General features: G+C 39.4%; 1 protein-coding gene across 1 annotated transcript in view; it reads right to left on the bottom strand.

Moving 5' to 3' along the window:
• The window catches only part of LOC122809101 (deleted in malignant brain tumors 1 protein-like), a gene marked incomplete at its 3' end in the record, with an annotated part of 811935 nt that overhangs the window by 455706 nt on the left and 336390 nt on the right, over nt 1-19839 (bottom strand). The window contains 1 exon segment of the mRNA XM_044080344.1: nt 10366-10680. Coding sequence (XP_043936279.1) covers nt 10366-10680 — 315 coding nt within the window.

The following is a 19839-nucleotide window of genomic DNA, read 5'->3' as shown; positions in this document are numbered from 1 at the left end:
AACTTTACAATACAAAAAATAAGAAGACTAAGAGGAAAAGTAGAAAAAGAGATTAGTAATGGAGAAGTAAAAAAAATAGAAATTTGGGAAAAAAACAACAAAAAATACACTGAACCCACAGATATCGCCAATATCCTGGCAGACAGGTTCAGTGCGAACTTCTCCACCCCCCCCCCCAAAAGAGCAAATATCTATCCCGGCAGAGGGCTGCCTCCCAAACATCTCAGATGCTCAGGTGAAGGCTGCCCTCTCCAAAGCAAAAAACACTGCTTCCATGGGACCAGATGGCGTCCCAGGTTGCGTCCTACATGAACTACAAGAGGAACTAATCCCTCAAATAAAACAGCTATACAATCTCAGCCTCACTACAGGATATGTGCCCACAGAATGGCGTGCAGTAACAGTGGTCCCACTCCACAAAGGTGGAGCATCTACGGACCCTGGAAACTATCGCCCCATAAGCCTGACTAGCTTAGTTTGCAAGGCTATGGAGAGGATCATCATGGAGCTCATAAACAAAGACATTGGGGACCTACAGACACTAGATCCTACCCAGTTCGGCTTTGTCAAGGGCAGATCCTGCCTTTTGAACCTGGTTGACTTCTTTGAAACAGTCACCAAAGCCATAGATGAAGGAAAGGTAGTCCACACAGCCTATCTGGACCTTGCAAAGGCATTTGACACAATACCCCACTGGCATCATAGATAAGCTATCCAGCTTAAATATAAACCCCTATGTCACAAGATGGGTCGCAAACTGGCTCAAAGACAGAACCCACAGAGTGAGAGTTGCTGGAGCCATGTCAGACTCAAAACCGGTCACAAGTGGCGTCCCACAGGGTTCTGTCCTGGGACCACTCTTGTTCGGTATATACTTTTCCGAGGTACAGGCAATGTGGGAGGACTATGGCTCACCAAGTTCGCAGACGACTGCAAACTGGGCCATAATCAACTCTCCAGCTGACACAAACATCCTTCAAAAGGTCTCACAGAGACAGATAACTAGTGCCAGCGCCATGGTTTAAAGCTAAATGCCAAAAAATGTATAGTCATACCCTTTGGCAAAAACAATGTGCCCACAAATTACCACATAGGCGGAAACCCATTAAGTACAGAGAAAGTTATTAGAGACCTGGGGACCCAAGTTGATAGCAATCTCTCCTTTGAAAACCACATTGCCAAAGTGGTTAGAAAGACCTTCTACATAGCCCACCTCATCACGAAGGGTTTCACATCTAGATCAAGAGAGGTAATCGTGCCTTTATTCATCCCTCATCAGGCCCATCATAGAATACAATGCCCCTTTTGGGATGTACCTTACCCGACACCTGCAGCAATTAGAAAGACCCCAAAAGTATCTCACCAAGAGGATCAAGGGTCTCAAACAGATGCCATATACTGCTCGGTTAAAAACTCCAGCTCTACTCAGTTGCATACCGCCTACTTGAGGCGATCTATGCCTGACATACAAAGCTATGTCAAATCCAGAATTAATGGACATGCTCCACCTCAGTAAATCTAAATCCCTTAGAGCCACACGCCGAGGGACTTGAACCTCAGCACAGAAATAAATAGAACTTGCTGGAGGGACAGGTTCATAACCCAGAGGCTCCCTTCGCTCTGGAATAGAATTCCAGTTCATGTGAGGCAGAGCACCTCACTGAATCTCTTCAAGAAGAATCTCGATAAGTGGATGGGGGATCGTAGGTTTGTCCCAGGGATTACTCCTGTGTCACTATTAGACAGAGGCACAGTAAACTAAACCTTAAAGGGCACAGTATACTCAAATCAAGGGGTGGCGTAAGCCATACTGAATCGGGCTAGGCTTATAATTGCCCCAGGGCAGATAGCCTAGTATGAACCTATGAACCTAATTGAGGTTATGGAACAACTGTAAAGAGAAGGATTCAGTGTAGAAAATTAAATGCAGAAAGCACCACAACAGGATAGAGCAATGGATATCCAAATTAAGGGGAAACCAGTGGAACAGGAAGCAATGGGTCAGGTGCCCTATCAAGATATTTTGGAGCCTTCTACAGGAAACCAGTATAAACATTCACTTGAAGCTAGACAACAAGGGAAGGAACAGGAAACTGTGGAAACTCTGATGCAGTCAATGTTGAGGAGTGATAGGCCAGTGAGTTCCTATATGACAGAACAACAGATGACACAGGATTAAATTGAAGAGAATGTGCCACTGGAAGATGCTATAGAACTTTCTATAGAATGCCTGCAGGAAACGGAAAACAAGGGATGTGCCCTCACTATGGAAGAAAGGGAGTTAAGAGAAGAGTTGCTTGATCTAATAGACAAAATAGATATATCAAGATCAATGAGAGAAATAGACTGCAGAAGGTTAATAAAACCCCAAAAGTCAGAAGCTTGATAAAACAAATGAACACAGTAATTAGGACTATCCATAGAGATCCATGCGATATAACAGAAGTAAACAGAATATATTACTGTGCTGCTAAGTTAATAACTGATAAAGTTCTACCACAGGAACATACGGCAGAGAGGGAAAAGAGGGGACGAAAGCGAATACCATCATGGAAATATCGAATAGAGAAAACTATAAAGCAGTTAAGACAAGAAGTATCATTGTTAGACGATTACAGAAGAGGGAACAGATCAACAAAAATATTAAGAAAGATAGATGGGATAAAAGCAATGCACATCATTAGAACAGACCAGGATCTATTATGCACTATTGGAGATAATAAACTAAAAATGTCAAAACAGGTAGAAAGACTTAGAAGATACGAAGATAAATATAAGGGAAAAGTGCAAAATACACAACTTACTGATGACCCAAAAAAGTTTTATAGAGAATTGGAAAATAAGGTAAAAGGAATTGATAGACTGCAAAAAAAGAGGAAGTAGATACATTTTGGAGAAGTATCTATGAAGATCCTGTGGAACATAACAAAGATGCTAAATAGATAGAAGAAGTAAAAGAAAAAATAAGAAGTTTAAAGGTACAGGATATGAAATGGGATGAAATAACAGCCAGAGAGATTGAAACAAAGTTGAGAAAAACCTCTAACTGGAAACACCAGGCCCAGATGCAGTACCTAACTTTTGGCTTAAAGTATTAACTTCTTTGCATGAGGATTTAGCCAGGAGTAAGAACTATTTATATGTGCACCCCGAGCATACACCACACTGGCTAACAACAGGAAAAACTATGCTCTTAAGAGTGAACCTGCAAGCTACCCTAAAAATTATAGACCAATAACTTGTCTTCCATCGACGTACAAAATATACGTGGGAATTGATGCCAACAGAGTTTATAGTCATTTAGAAGAAAACTCTATTATGGCAGTAGAACAAAAGGGCAATAAAAGAAAGTCATATGGAACAAAGGACCATTTGCTGTTAAATAAAGTTATAGTGGAGAATTGTAAAAAGGGGAAGAACCTAAGTATGACATGGATTGACTACAAAAAAGCATTTGATAGTATCCCACATTCATGGATAAAAGAGTGCTTAAAAATGTATAAGATACATCCTACACTGATTGACTACATTACAGTAACAATGAAACAGTGGCAGACCACTTTGCAATTAAGTCATGATAAAGGACAGATTATTATCCCATGGATAAAAATTCAAAGGGGGATATTCCAAGGTGACTCTCTGTCACCCTTGCTATTCTGCCTTGCCGTTAACCCACTAATCTGTTTACTTAACAGCTTATGCCATGGCTATAATTTGGCTCCTAGAAAACAACAAAGTTTAATGACTTCTCATCTTCTCTTTGTCGCTGATTTAAAATTGTATAGCTCATCAGATGAGGAACTGAAAGTACAGCTGCAGGTTGTCAAAACTTTTTCAGATGATATTGGAATGTCATTTTGTCTTGACAAATGTGCAAAAGCAACCCTTAAAAAAGGAAAATTGCAGCACCAGGAAAACATCAGTTTGGGACAAGAACGTGATATAAAAAAACTTGAGCAAGAGGGGGTGTATAAATACTTGGGAAATGATGAAGGATCAGTAATAAAACATGAACAAAGGCGAATAAAGCTTAGTAAGGAGTACTTTAGAATACTTAAATTAATCCTGACAACAGCATTGACATCTAGGAACAAGATTCAAGCTATAAATCAGTTTGCTCTTCCTGTCCTAACGTACAGTTTTGGAGTGATTGACTGGCCCCAAAAAGTGTTGGATAGATTGGATATTAAAACAAGAAGGATGCTTCATGCTCACCAAATGATTTATAAAAATCAGTGTATACCAAGATTATATATTCCCTGCTCTGAAGGAGGGATGGGCCTCCTTGAAATTGATTTAATGTATAGATCTGCAATTGTGGGACTCCACACATATCTACTGACCACACAAGATCCAAATGTGGTGAAAGTTTTGAAACATCAGGAGAATAAATCTAAGATGACATCTCTGCTTAATTTAGCAGAAGCATATCAACGTCAAGCAGGAATGGAAATCAAACCAGAAGTAGATAAAAACCAGGCAGCAACTGAATGTGCTAAAAAACAAAAGAAAGAGTATAAGGTGAAGGACCAGATGAGAAGGCAAGAAATGTGGAAAAAAACATAAATATAGTTGCAAGTATAGAAAACTTCTGGAAGAGCCTCATGTTGATCAAGAACGAATGCAGCAATGGTTAAGGAGAGGTGAATTTACATCAAGAAATGAAAGGTTAATATTGGCAGCTCAAGATAGTGGGCTGCGTACACGCTGGTTTACTAAGTTCATTGAACATGTGGGAGAAACAGAGAGGTTTTGTGGAACCGAATTGGAAACAGTCACACACCTTATTGCTGGTTGCGACTCTCTAATGGCAGAGGGACTGTATACTGAAAGGCATAATAATGTGGGAGATTGTTACACTTGAGATTGTCCAAACATTATGGTATTGAAGTGGCTGAAAAACACTGGAAACATGAGCCATAAAGAATCATAGAAAATGATGAAGGTTACATCACGTGGGATCACCCAATACCAACAGTCCAAAAGACAGATGCTAGAAAACCGGATATAGTGGTCCAAGAAAAGAAGACAAAAGTAGCATTGATCATTGAAATCACCATACCTAGTGACTACAGTGTCTTGCATACAGAGAGACACAAAGTCATAAAATACCTCAATCTGCAGGCAGAAATGAGAGCCATGTGGAAGAAAGATACCCAGACACTTCCAACAGTGGTAGGAGCAACTGGTCTTATAAAAAAGAATTTGCAATTGTATTTAGATATGTTACCAATTCATGTAACACCATAAGAATTGCAGAAGGCGTCATTACTGGGCACATTGCAGGTGCTGTGAAGAGCACTTTTGGCTAACATCAAAGAGTGAAACAATACTAATTTCATGAACTTTAATCGTGCTTTGACTTGGGAATGGGGTCCATTCCCGTCATGCTATTAGAAACCCAAAAGACTTGGAGAAATTAAAAACACCAGAGGGAATTGTCAACCTGCTAGCTAACAGGTTTGCCTCAAACTTCACCACCTATCCCCACTAACCATACCTCAAAGCATGCCTAACATCAGTTCACTACCTAGAATCTCTACAGATCAAGTCATATCTGCACTCTTCAATGCCAAAAATATGGCCTCAATGGGATCAGAAAACATTCCAGGTTGCTTACTAAGTAACCTAAAGCAGGATTTAGCAGAACCACTTGGCATTCTCTTTAAAAATAGACTGAGAAATAGCTTTGTTCCAACAGTGATCCACTTGCACAAAGGGGTCCCATCAACCGACCCTTGGAACTATAGACCCATAAGTCTAGCCAGCCTCATTTGCAAGGCCATGGAAAGAATCATCATGGACTTTATTAACAAGGGCTTAGGTGATCTTCAAACTCTAGACCAAACCCAATTTGGCTTTGTTAAGGGTAGATCATGTTTATTAAGCCTATTAGACTTTTTCATTAAGATCACCAAAGCCCTGGATGAAGGTAAGACCATGCATACTGCCTATCTTGATCTAGCCAAGGCTTTAGACACAATTCCCCACTATTGAAAAACTCTCCCAGCTAGGGATTAACCCTTATGTCACTAGATGGGTAGCAAATTGCCTCACCAATAGAACACATACTGTCAAAAGTTGGAGATTCCACCTCTACTAGTAGACTCGTCACCAGTGTCGTACCATAAGGATCTGTGCTGGGCACTTTACTATTTGGAATCTATTTCTCAGAAGTCCAGGCTAAAGTTGACAGCCTTTGGCTTACCAAGTTCACTAATGATTACAAACTGGGTGCAATCACTGAGTTCCCTAATGATGTTAACATATTACAACAAGGGCTAACACAGACAAATGACCACAGTCTAAAACTAAATGCAAAGATGTGCATTATTATCCCATTTGACAAAACAGAATTCCCTGCTAATTGCAGTATTGATAGTACCCCCTTAATGTTAAACTCAGTGGTGTGATATCTGAGAACACAGGTAGATAGCCATCTGAACTTTGACCACCAAATTTTCACAGTGGTAAGGAAAGCCTTCTAGGTTTCTCATCTCATAAGTAAGGGTATTACATCCAGGTCTAAGTATGTTATAATTCCACTGTACTTGACCATCAGCAGACCATTACTAGAGTGCAATGCTTCCTTTTGCATGTACCTCACCAGACACCTGCAGTAGCTAGAAAGACCACAGAAGTTTCTCACCATGAAAATATAAGATCTCCAAACCATGACTTACATTGATAGACTGAAAGCTCTGTCACTGTACTCTGTATTATATAAGCTGCTGAGAGGTGACTTGTGTCTGGCCTTCAGGGCAGTCTCATACCCTGCACTGATGGAAATGCTGCACATCAACAAGTCAAATGGCACAAGAGTCACTCACTCTAGGGATCTTAATCTAGCCTGTGACATTAACAGAACATGTTGGAGAGATAGATATATCTCCCAGAGATTGCCGTTCCTCTGGAACAAACTTCCAGTTCACACAAAACAGAGCTCCTCTCTGACCCTATTCAAGTACAACCTAGACAAAAGGATGAGAGACCACAAATTTTCCCCAGGGTGGCACACATGTCCCATATGGACAGGGGTAGTTGGTGTTGATCATAGACTCACCCTATGAATTACACCCATCTAATGAAGGACAACTAGGGCAATTTGGGATTAACATGGCTAGGCTTGTAAGGGCTCTAGGGCCGATAGCTTATTAACCTACTATGAACCTATGTGTGCAAGCTGCTAGATGTGTGATATTCCACACCACTTAGGTGTTAATGAGTTAATTAGTTGCATAATGCATCAGTTTAATAAAAATAATCTCCTATAAAACAGAAAAAATTCCATCTCAAATGTTTAACACAGAAAGTGGAATATTATGGGATTACTGAGAACCTACAAAAAATGTCTCCTCTCCTTGCTTGTCTAACTTCACACCAGTAGTGTAAAGAAAGCAAAAAGGAAAGGTTGGCAGATTATATGAATATTTTTAGTACTCACAGGTACGGAAGGAAAGAGACACAGTATTCTTGTAAAAAAACTTACACTGAAGGCATTGAAAGCTCTTAAAAACTTATAATGGACCTAACAAAAGTTTGAGTGATCACAGAACTGAGAATCAACTAAAACTCAGTACCACTTTCTAATAAATTATTTACGACACCATATATTTCATCTTTGCCTGTATGAAGAGGAACAGCACCATCCTTTTGCATGACTTTAACATCCATTGGTGCATCAAATCCCTATTGGCAATCAGTGAACATATCTGGTGGTACAGACTTCATTAGCTGATCACATCTTCTAGAAATTAATAACTACAAGTACAGGATTGTTGTTATTCTGACTTCTTAACTACATGTAGGTCATTAGTATTTGTTGATCTATGTAACTCTTTTCAGATATTGCTTAAGTAAATTACTGAACTGTCTACTACTGTCTCACTTCCTTCTTTTTCTTAACCAAGTGCAAAAGCAAACTTTGAACAAATTTCTAATTAGATGTATGCAATTATTATTATCTACCTTAAAGAAATGTTGACCACTCATTTACTATTGGTACTGTTTTGAACCATGTAACAGCATATACACTCAGGGCTGGATTAACACAGGTGCACATGGAGTCAGATCTCCAAGCCCGCATTTCTAAATATGTTCCTGCTGTGTAAATAAAAGCCCTGCAAAACACTGGGCCATGTTATAGCTGCATTCTAGTATTCAGTTGTTTTCCACAGGACAAATGCTTGCAGTTATGTGCTGGGCATTCTCTTCCCCAACCTGTTTTGTTGCTGTCATCTTTCTATTAGCATTTTCACTGACCTTATATGTGATTTACTGAAGTGATCTCTTTCTTAAATTCTTTTTTGTAGTAAAGTAGGTTGTAATTGGTGCCTTTTTAAAATGTACCTTTCACTCCAAAGTACTGCTTTCCAAAAAACTCAAAAAGAGAATTGAAGTACATCTACATAGCTGGATTTAGTCTCTTCATATCACCCATCGATCCACAACCACATCTTCCTGTTTTTTCAGAAGAGGTTGGGGTGTAACTTCAACAGTAGCAATAATCTATTGCCAATGTTCAGACTGACACAGAGTGCTACAGTGCTTATGCTTCGGTTAAGAAAATCTTTTTCTTTGCAAACTTTAGCAGACACTTGCTACAGTTTACACCCTGTCCACATGGAACACTATGGTGCTCATGTTTTAGTTAAAAAAAAAAATCTTCTTTTTAAATCATAGCAAACTGCTTGTTACAAATGTAGTAAACAGTTGCTACAGTTTACACCCTGCTTGCATGGAGCACTACAACTCTCAGGTTTTAAATAAGAAAACGTTTAATCAGCTTTTAAAAGCTGGAATTGCATTAAAGAAAGATTGAGATTGGGTGGTTATGCTTCCCAGCACTCTGTGCCCAGTACAGTTGCCCCTTTCACCCCACTCTAGCTATGCTACTGCTTTACGGAACTGAAATGGCTCAATGCAAGTGGTAATATTTGACTTTAACTTTTACTTTATGGGAAAGACAGCTTTGTGAAAATCCATTCCATGACCCAAAACTTCTGAAAATATCCATTCCCTGAGCATCAACTCCACAATTTTGATGTCACTGATTTCTGTTTTCTGTAGAAAATCACTGCCACTGTGGTTTCAATGTGTGTACCAGCACTGATTGCTTTATTTTGTGAGCTTTCTCCTTTCCTTATGTTTGTGTAACCCTGCATTTATCATACACAGCAACTTGACCCCAACATAGCTTGCCCCCCCCCATGCAAAAATGCTTATATTTCAGTTTCTTCACTTGATTGGGTTCTAAGCAGTTTATCTTGGTGAGTTGTTTCCCCAGCAAGTTAAACATCTAGGTTTAATGGGTGAAGCTTATAGAAACTATGGATGAAACACTGTAACTACGTCCAACATAGTTCATACAGCAGCATTGCGGTAAAAACCCAAACTCCCAAACTGTAACATATAAACAGAAATCAAGATTGTAGACTTTTTATCTTCTTTTTATGTTCAAGTATAATGTTTGTTTTACTTGCCTGAAAAATTTATATTTATTATTTCTTTGTGCTTTTAGTATTCCTTGACTCCAGCCATCACGTTACCCCTTTTCCTGGCCAGCTCATTTGCCTCTCTTGCACAAGAGCCATGGCACTGAACATATCATACAGGCAGTTAAGAACAGCCATTTGTGTGAGTGGGGTGGGGGCGGGGGATGTGGTCAGCATTACCGCAGATGCCACCATGATGGTTTCATGTGAATACATGCTTATGCCTATCCCTAAGAAAGGCTACAGTGAAGTGGTTTGTTGAGATACAAACTTTGCCATAGGCTCCTCTTTATGCTTACACTCTATGTCATCTGAGGGACATGGTGGCAAATCATTACCAAGTCAACTTCTTTCCCCATGAGAGCTTTAATAGATGCCCAAGTTACTAGTGAAACTCAGGTCATCTGGGTTATAGTCACAATATTATCTTTTTACACAAACTGAGCTTGGTTTTCCTCATAAAAGTTTGATCTGTCCTTTCCTTTTTAACAAAATTACACCTACTTTTTCTAAAAATGCCTTGGGATATCTTATATTGACCTGGATTACTTCCACTGCAAGCATTTGAACCTGAGATCAACATCTCAGCTGAAGATCAGCCCCCTCCTTAAGCTGCACTGCAATATCAGCAGTGGAAGATTAATCAAAGCACCAGATGTGGGAATGGAACCCACAGCCTTCTGATCTTTCAAGCATCAGCATTAAAGAAAAGACTACTACCATCTTAACTGCTGACACTTCCAAAGTTGGCACTTACCAAGACTGAGCATTGCTACCCTGGGATTCTTACACTGCAGAACAAAAAGAAGGGCAGGCATATTGCATTATCACTGGAAAAATTATAAAAAAGCTGCTGAAAATCACATCTTACTTTTTGAACAGATCACACGAGCAATACTTGAATTAGAGCTGAGATTCGTGGTCAGTGTGAGGCCCGGACATGACTGCAAATTATCTTCTGTCCCAGAACATCCTGCATTTTCCAATCTGACATTGTAGAAGCCAGCAGGCTGAGAACTGGAAGCAGTACTTAATGCAAATCCACATCCAGCCTGTCTGCATACAACATTAGCATCATTGATATCCCATTCTGTTGCTGACATGTATCCATAGATAGTGTAAGAATTTATGAACACATCACCTGCACAGTTGTTTGGGCCATTTGCAAGCCAGGTATAAAAGGTACCTTGGGAAAAAAAAAACTGCATTAATAATTATTTTTGGAGTATTTTACTACACATACACAAGCAATACACACACGTACACAAACAATATATCAGTGTGACAGGCAGTGTGATCCATTGTGAATAACTGACAAGTTTGAAACAAAATCTGTTACAGCAGTGATTATAAATTAATGATTTCTGCATAGTCTGATTTTCATGGTGTACATTTAATTATAGACAGAAGCATGCAAAAACCAGAGGAAACTTCCAACAGCTAGCAATGCAGCACAGCTAAAAGGATCTAATAATTTTTATTTACTTGTTTGTTAATTAGGTAGATGGTCTGGTTCTTGGACCCTTTTCAGGCAAGAGGCAGAGCTAAAGGCAGTTGCAACAATATGGAGGAGTTCAGAATATTGCCACACAATGCAGTTTTTATTTATTTATTTTTTATTTTATTTTACATTTGTTGGCTGGGCTAGTCTAGCTGGATACATGTCCATTTTCAGTAGAGGCCCAGGGAGATAAGCTTCAAGCATTAGTAAATTACAAAAAAGATTACAATAATTAAAAATGACTAAATTCATATATAAAGAGATTAAAATGTTTTGAGAGAATCAAAATTGTTTCTATGAATAATGGCTCACTGTCTGTGCAAGGTTTAAAATACAATATAAAAGTAAAAATTGTGTCTATGAATAATATCTCACAGTCTATGCAAAGGTTAGAAATACAATCGAGTACAAGAACACTCAGAATTCTAAAGTAATGATTTGTAGGTAAGAGAAAGAGAAAGAGAGAAAAGTAGAAGAAAGAAAAAAAAAGAAGGACTAGAATAAAGTTAGATTCTATTGATTAAAGCTGTAGAGGGGACAGAGGCCAGAAGGAAGGGGTATAGAAAGAAGAGCATTAAGGGGGAGAAAGTAGGATTTAGTCAGGTTTAGAACAGGGACAAAGCCAATGAATTTTCAGATGTTCTTTGAGATGTTTCTTGAAGAGTGGTGTGGATGAGAGAGATATGAGTGTACTAGGAAGATTGTTCCAGATTTTACCTATTTTATTAAACAATTAATTTTACTAAACAATATACCATGTAGTGTTATACGAAGTATTTAAAAAAATCTTACTTAAGAAATTATCATTCATCTGAATATCTGAGGCTTACATTTTACAACTAGCAATGTGCTAGAAATCTCACTACCAGTGAAAACTTAGTAATGAGCAACATATTTTTGAGGGGGGGATTGCAAGACTTTGTGCTTAATTAGATGTATTGGGGTAAAGGCAAGGGGTATTGGTAAAGACACATAGAGATGGTGACAGATGAGTGCAGCAGGTCATTCCTGGGGAAAAAAATTTGCAGTAGCCTTCCATCATGTCACTGCATGCCATGGACTTCCACAATGTCATGTCACTGCATGCCATGTACTTCCACAATGTCACTGCAAGCCACATACTTCCACAATGTCACTGCATACCATGTACTTCCACAATGTCACTGCATACCATGTACTTCCACGATGCCACTACATGCCATGGACTTCCACAATGTCACTGCATGCCCTGTACTTCCACAATGTCACTACATGCCATGTACTAGAGGGATGCTGTCTGACAGCAAATAACATAACTTACCATCAGTCTTCCACAACCATAGAAACCTGTATGTATGACCATGTGTGCCTACTTCCTGTCCCACAGAAAAAGAAATAATACTTATGGTAACCATGATTGCTTTTGGAATATCTGAAAAAGGGTGATATGGTTGGTGCAAAATTATATAAAAGGGAAGAAATAGGGACTTTCAGTTGTGGTAGATGTAAATATACTTTAAATTTGATGAATTCTGTGGGTGCTGGTCCTCAGAAGAATGGGCGCCGGAACCATAGTGTGAGTGGGGAGGGGCACCGGAACCATAGTGTGAGTGGGGAGGGGCACCCCGCAGTAGATCCAGCAACTTGTCTTTTCAACTTACATGTAAAGAGGAGGAGGACCCGAAGTCCCACACCCATAGCACTTTGCACAAGAACACCATCAGCATTTTCAAACAAACAGACGAAATTAAAAAGGTAAAACTGAGCCAGCAAAGAAAACACCTGCATCCACAGTGGTATATGACTGTTATATTACTAACTGACCGATTAAAGGCGTCTAAAGTATTAATTTTAATATTTCTGGTGTGCGTCTTTAATCTTGTGTTTAGGTCTTGTACCATGAAAAGGAAAGGAGACCACACCACAGCAAGAGATGACGCTTGGTGTGAGGTAACAGGGACTTGTGTCTGCTTAATCGAGTGACTAAATAGTTCACTCCTTTAACAACATTATTGTTTGTCTTGAATAGTGTACACTGATTCTACCTCTTAATAATAATGTTTAGTGCCCTGCACAGTTAATGACCACGCATTTCTGCTGGTAAATATTTATAATTTAACCCTTGAACACGCACGCAGCCAGCCCATATTTCTGAGTCTCCCGTGTATGTATAATAGGCGGTTTATTTGCAGAGACACAAGATTCGGTTGAAGTTTAAAGAAGTATCACAACTTATGTCATCTGTACCCAGTTTTATACCTATAACTATAAAAAGTCTGCATTCCGATTACACATAGAACAAATGGCATACCTGCTAATTTCTTATCGCAAGGAGTCTGGATAAAGCCTAAAATAGTGGCGGCGGCGGGGCAAATGACCCTAAATAGGTATAGATTTTAAATATTGTTCTTAAAAACTTAGAAAGTTGTTAGATCAGCAGGATTTGCGTTTGCATGCAAGGGTGCCAGAACCATTGAGCGAGGGGGAGGGAGCTTTCCCCCACTTTTACAAGACCATATTGTCTTGTCTTCGTTGCAGTAAGGAAAAGAAACAGAAACAGATGACCCATTTCCAAGCCAAACACATGCATGCGTCGTTACGCCAAACGCAGGTGCAAAATTTTAAATTTCTGTTACCTGCTCTTGCGGAAAGTGTGTACAGGTCTTGCTGTTAAGGAGATTGTGTTTCGGCCTGCCTACCTGTTGCCCGTACAGCTTTTGCTCTTAAGGAATTCAGATGCAAGTAAGGTTGTCTATATAAATAAAATTTAAGAACGGATGAATGCTTTATTTAATCGGGTTGGGTCTGGGTGATGCTAAAGATGTTACTGTTAAAGAGCTTGAAGTGATTAGGAAGTGCAGTCAAGTTTATTTGGAGCTGTATACCTCAATTCTCACTGTGGGAAAAGAATCTCTGGCACGTTAATGGGTGAGTTGTGTGTATATACTGTAATTTTGTGTGAACCCAATTAAATGGCTCTTGCATTAAGCTGAATATTTACTTTAGAGACTGCAGTGTGTTTTAGTACAACCTTCGCACTACTCAAAGTCCGTCTTGAGAGTCTGACATTATAAATCCCTATGTATTTGTAGTTACTGCAACACTAAGGTCACATTCCAGGCTGTCTTCTTAGAGGAAGCAGTCCTGAAATTGCTGTCAAAGACAAAGTGCTAAGAGATTTGAGAAATGAGTTATAGTGTGGATACTGCCCCATGAATTCTGTTATCCTGTCTTGAAAATGCACAGGAGTAAGACATGTCATTTTGAACTCACAGCTTCATGTTGTTGTCCCTTATCCTGCTTTGCATTTCAAAGTGTACACATTTCTGCAGGTGTTGACTTCTCCCATAACTGCATATTTTCAGCTATTGTCCTCCACAACAATAACAAAGGCTGTTTTCAGAGAAGTATTCGTAGCTCTATGCAAGGTATGTAGACCTGCATGGCACTGTTTACTTTGTACAGTTTAAAAATATTGTGGCCTCAGTTACAATGTTTCTGAGAGCTATTCAGAAAAAAAAGCAGTTAAGTATAAATCTTATGCTGGCTATGTTCATGCATAACGTTAGCCAGCCTGAAAATGTGTTTGCAGTCCTAAAAATAGCTTACTGCATTGCAGAGCTAAACAGTGACTTACCGATTTCCTTTTGCAACCTGTTGTTATTGCTATAATTACTCTTGAAAACGATCATTTTTTTTAATACATATCAGCACACCGTGGTAGAAGTATCATTAGAGTAGATTTTCAAAAGCATTTTTGTTTACCAGAAAACCCTTTGTACTCTGGTGAAAGGGGTTCCTACCTTGTTAAACAGGGGCACATTTAAAGTATGTGTATTATTCATTTAAAAAGTTGTTAGAATTTATATTAATGTTTATTTTTTTCTGATCAGTAAGAATAAAAAAGAGTAACTGGAGTGTCTGCCTTAATTTTGAAATGGAAATTCTCACTAGTTTGCTACAAAATTAAACATTTTACCAGGGGTAATCATTTTTCCATTGGTTCAACCGCTCGTGGTCCCTCCATCCACCCAAGATGCCTGACGTCCCTTATGATCATCAGATGTGGCTTTTGAGCATCCATTTACCACCTTACTATACTCAAGAAGGGCTAACCATCCTTGTGGTCAGGTCCACATTGCTCATGTCATTGTGCTGGCTGCCGGCTAATGGACTTCATTGGGTTCTGCACTAGTGATCATCACAAGCTGTGCACCAGAGACCTATGATTCCTATCCTAGATAAGTGAGAATAGGGTTACTACTTTTCTTCCACCTACATACTGGCTGTAATCAGGGACATTTCTGTGACTCAGCAGTATTTGAGTGGTATGAATAGAAGTGTTTTAAGTTCATTCATTTTCATTCTAGTATTTTCTGACCTCACGTCATTGCTGTTTTATATTGTCTAAATTCTGGGGACAGGGATATTCCTGTTTAATTCTTTGTGGCTAATTGTACATTTTCTGCTTTACAATGTATGGTGCAAAAGGAAAGTCTGTGATTCACTTGTTCTCATTTCTTTGTTAATTAATTATAACCTTTTATTTTAAATCATAAATTATTCAAAATAAATCACGGGCCCATCTTCAGTCCCTTCAATTGAAAGCAGTCTATTTATTTTAGCATAAAAGAGTTTTGATGTACTTATCAAAACTGGTTTATTCCCAAAAAGGCCACTGCACCCTACCAGGCAGTAATTTTCAATTGCCTCCAACTGTATTTTTCCTCCAACGATTCTAGTTCTTTCTACCCATATGTTTCATCTTTCAATTTCCTAGTCAAGCAAGGATGCTCAGAAATGTAGAATAAAATTAATAAATATGCACATTTGTAAATTTTCTAGTGTATTTGATCAGACTTCTTTTTTTTAATGTAACATAGGCAATTTATTCTTCAAGGGCAACAAGCCCTTTTTTGTAGATGAAACAATGAAATATAAAGTTGATTGGTAGCGGCAACACCTTCATTAATTACAGATCCCTTTAATGTGGAACTATTTAGAGGACTTTGCTTCTGCAGAGATTTTGCATATTTACTGATATATGTGGATTGTAATGTCAGAAGTTTGAGTGGCCTTTTATGGTTGAAATTTTCGAAATTGGTAGTTTTGTCATTATTGGTTCATACATTTTGTATCATTGCTTACTAGAAGACTGTTCAAAACTACAAATTTAAAGCACATTCTAACAAGTGGTGCTGCATTATACAAGGAATATAATAGATACACAATCAGAAAAGTGAAGCAAGGAACACATATGTGTATGCATGGCCCTAAAAACTTGTAAGGAGCTTATGGTTTGAAAACAACCCAGAGGTAAGCTTTGTCCTCCACTGGTAAGATACAAAATGAATGTGGGTTTTCATGCCATTTCAATGAATGTGAGTTTTAAGGGCAGAGAAGTTTACTGTTCATACTAAGTCTGTTTTCATTGCGAGACTCTATTGTTTAGCAAATCATTTGTGCTATTTTATTTCAATTTTTGTAATCATTGGAGTAGTAAATAAGAAAACAGTGTGCACACTGACAGGTTTGAACAGTGTTTATAGTAACTGAGGAGAAACAGCCAAGTAATGGAAACCTGGAGTGGCTGGGGAGGGAGCTGCTGCTGGAGCGGTAGGGAGTTGCAGACTATCCATTCCAGTACAACAAAGCTTATCCATGTCCATATTCAAATGCAACTTGGATCTAAGGATGGGTAATACAAAATGTACTCCAGGATTGCTCCTCATACCAATAATGGATAGAGGCAGTTCCTAAATGCTGCATCCCTTACATGGGTCCCCTCAAATTATCTATGGTATGATCACAGTTATTCTCACTAGGGCTAATGTACAATTATCAGCCATTTGATAGGTAAAACCAATCAGGAAATGTTAATTCAAGCACCAAAAGGGAAATTGGCTAAGCTTAAAATGTCCTCTTAAGTGAACCTATGTTGTGGTAGTAAATAGTTTTTTAAAAAATTGCCCTTTTTAGATCACTAAGTGCCCCTCTCACCCCCCCCCCCCCAGTCTTCAACAGCTTCTGGCGCCTATGCTCAGAAGTAAATAAACATTTATAAAATCCCAGCTACAAAGTATTAGATTGAAATGGGATTACCTCAGAAATCCAAGAGATGACATGTAGTTTCTGATTGTCTAATGCACATTGTTCTAAAAGTAAAAGAATCACAAAGGAATACAAAAAGTCAGCCCATACCAGTGACATTATACTAGCAAAGGAATTAATCACAGAGAAGGAACAAAGCAGGACCTGTGAAAAGAGAAATCCTGAAGGAGGAATGACCTTCTCACATAAAGCCACTTTTGGTTTGACATTGGAAAAACTGGATGGCAGAGATGCCAAATTAGATGACTCAACGAGGAATTAAACCCACAGCTAGGACAGCTGTTTAATCATAGTCTTACCTCTGGATACGTACCCAGGGAGTGGCGCACTGCAACTGTGGTCCCACTTCACAAAGGCGGTGCCTCCACCGACCCTGGAAATTACCGTCCCATTAGCTTGACAAGCCTTATCTGCAAAGCCATGGAGAGGATCATAATGGACCTCATAAATAAAGACATAGGGAATTTGCAGACTTTGGATCCATCCCAGTTTGGCTTTGTCAAAGGCAGATCATGCCTTCTAAACTTGGTTGACTTTTTCGAAACAGTCACCAAAGCCATTGATGAGGAAAGGCAGTCCATACAGCCTACCTCGATCTGGCTAAGGCCTTTGATACAATACCCCACTCGGGTATCATTGAAAAACTCATCAGCTTAAATGTTAACCCATACATCACAAGATGGGTTGCAAACTGGCTGAGTGACAGAACCCACAGGGTCAGAGTTGCTGGCGCCATGTCAGACTCAAAGCCTGTCACAAGTGGTGTACCACAGGGCTCAGTCCTGGGCCCACTCTTGTTTGGCATCTACTTTTCCAAGTACAAGCAAACACAGGAGGGTTATGGCTGACAAAGTTTGCAGATGACTGCAAACTGGGCGCCATAGTAGAAAACACATCTGACACAGATATCCTTCAGAAGGGTCTCACAGAAACGGATAACTGGTGCCAGAGCCATGGCCTAAAGTTAAATGCCAAAAATGCATAGTCATACCCTTCGGGAAAAACAAGGTTACCCCTAGCTACCAAATAGGTGGCAATCCACTGAGTACAGAAGAAGTTATCAGGGACCTGGGGACCCAGGTTGATAGTAGTCTGTCATTCGACACCCATGTAGCTAAAGTAGTTAGGAAGACCTTCTACATTGCCCACCTTATCATGAAGGGATTCTCATCTAGATCAAGGGAGGTCATAGTCTCCCTATACTCATCACTCATCAGACCAATGATTGAATACAATGCCCCATTCGAATGTATCTGACCCGACACTTGCAGCAGCTGGAGAGGCCACAAAAGTTCCTCACCAAAAGGATAAAGGGTCTCAAACATCTGTCCTATGCTGCCCGACTGAAAGAACTCCAGCTCTATTCAGTCGCTACCGCTTGCTCAGAGGTGACCTTTGCCTAACATACAAGGCCATGTCAAACCCAGATTTGATGAATATGCTTCACCTCAAAAATCTAGATCCGTCAGAGCCACAAGGGCGGAGACTTAAACCTCGACACGGCTATTAATAGGACGTGCTGGAGGGATAGATTCATCACCCAAAGACTCCCTATGCTGTGGAATAAAATCCCGGTATATGTGAGGCAGAGCACCTCGCTGGCCTTGTTCAAGAGAAATCTTGACCAATGGATGGGAGATCGCAGATATACCCCAGGGATTACCTCAGTGTCACTGCTCAACAGAGGCACAGCAAAATAATGGGTATAGTTCCCCATACTAAAGGGGTGGCTTAAGCCACAAAACTATGGGCTAGGCTTGTAAATGCCCTCGGGCAGATAGCCTAGTATGAACCTATGAACCTATGAACCTATATAAAAAAGATCAACAGCAGAATTACTGAGGTAGAGCATATTCTTTGCAACATTAGGACACTCTTATGGAAATGTGAAACTAGCTAAAACAAAGCCAAATGCATAGGTAGGTAATCAAGTCAAAATGGAACTATGAGAGCAAAGACAGAATGATCTGGAGGATAATGCTCACTTGAAGAACTTGCAACTAGTAGGGTTACTGGAAAGACAAGAGGGAAGGGACATAGTGGCTTTTGTGTCAAGATTACTAAGTGAGTGGTTGTCCATTCCACAAAGTGAGACTAAGATAGAAACATCTCATAGAAGCTTGGTGCCAGGCCATGCTCTCAGCACTGGGAGACCCAGATAGGTGATAGTCCAATTTGCTACCCAAGAGACAGGGAAGAGGTGCTTCTGTAACAAGGCAGGATTTTTGTGGAAAAGAAGTTTGTCCAGAAATACACAAAAGAAGGAGTCACTTCATCCTTTCAATGCAAGCATACAAGCAGAAGAAGTTGAAGTTTATACCAATTTACTCTGCTTACTTCAAAGTGTTTTTTTTTTTTTTTGATGTATTGAGAAAAACATTTGCAGACTCAGAGAAAGCACTGTGGGTACTTAAGGAATAGCAGGAAACCCTAGAGGCCCCAGATAAAAGGGCAGCACTGGACAACCAGGCAGAAGACACTTCATTATGGAAGGAAATGCCACCCATTTTCTTTATTCAAAGAAAAAGTACAGCAAAAGGATAAATCATTGGATTTAATGAAAAGGAAATAGAAAGCTTGAGCTGCTGCTCAAACTTCTTGGTGAAGAGTCTCTTCACTTGCTTCCTTTTATATTAAGTTATATGTTTTATACCTCAGAACAAAATGAAATGCGAGCAAAATGACTAAAACTAAAAACGATGCGAAATGATGAACACACAGGAGAAGCAGACGTTAAAATTAGCACTTTCGTTC

The sequence above is a fragment of the Protopterus annectens genome, chromosome 1.part1 (assembly GCF_019279795.1).
Source record: "Protopterus annectens isolate FY-2018-M chromosome 1.part1, PAN1.0, whole genome shotgun sequence".
Classification (NCBI taxonomy): domain Eukaryota; kingdom Metazoa; phylum Chordata; order Ceratodontiformes; family Protopteridae; genus Protopterus; species Protopterus annectens.
The sequence above is the reverse complement of the archived record's forward strand: the minus strand, read 5'-3'. Positions and strand labels throughout refer to the sequence as shown.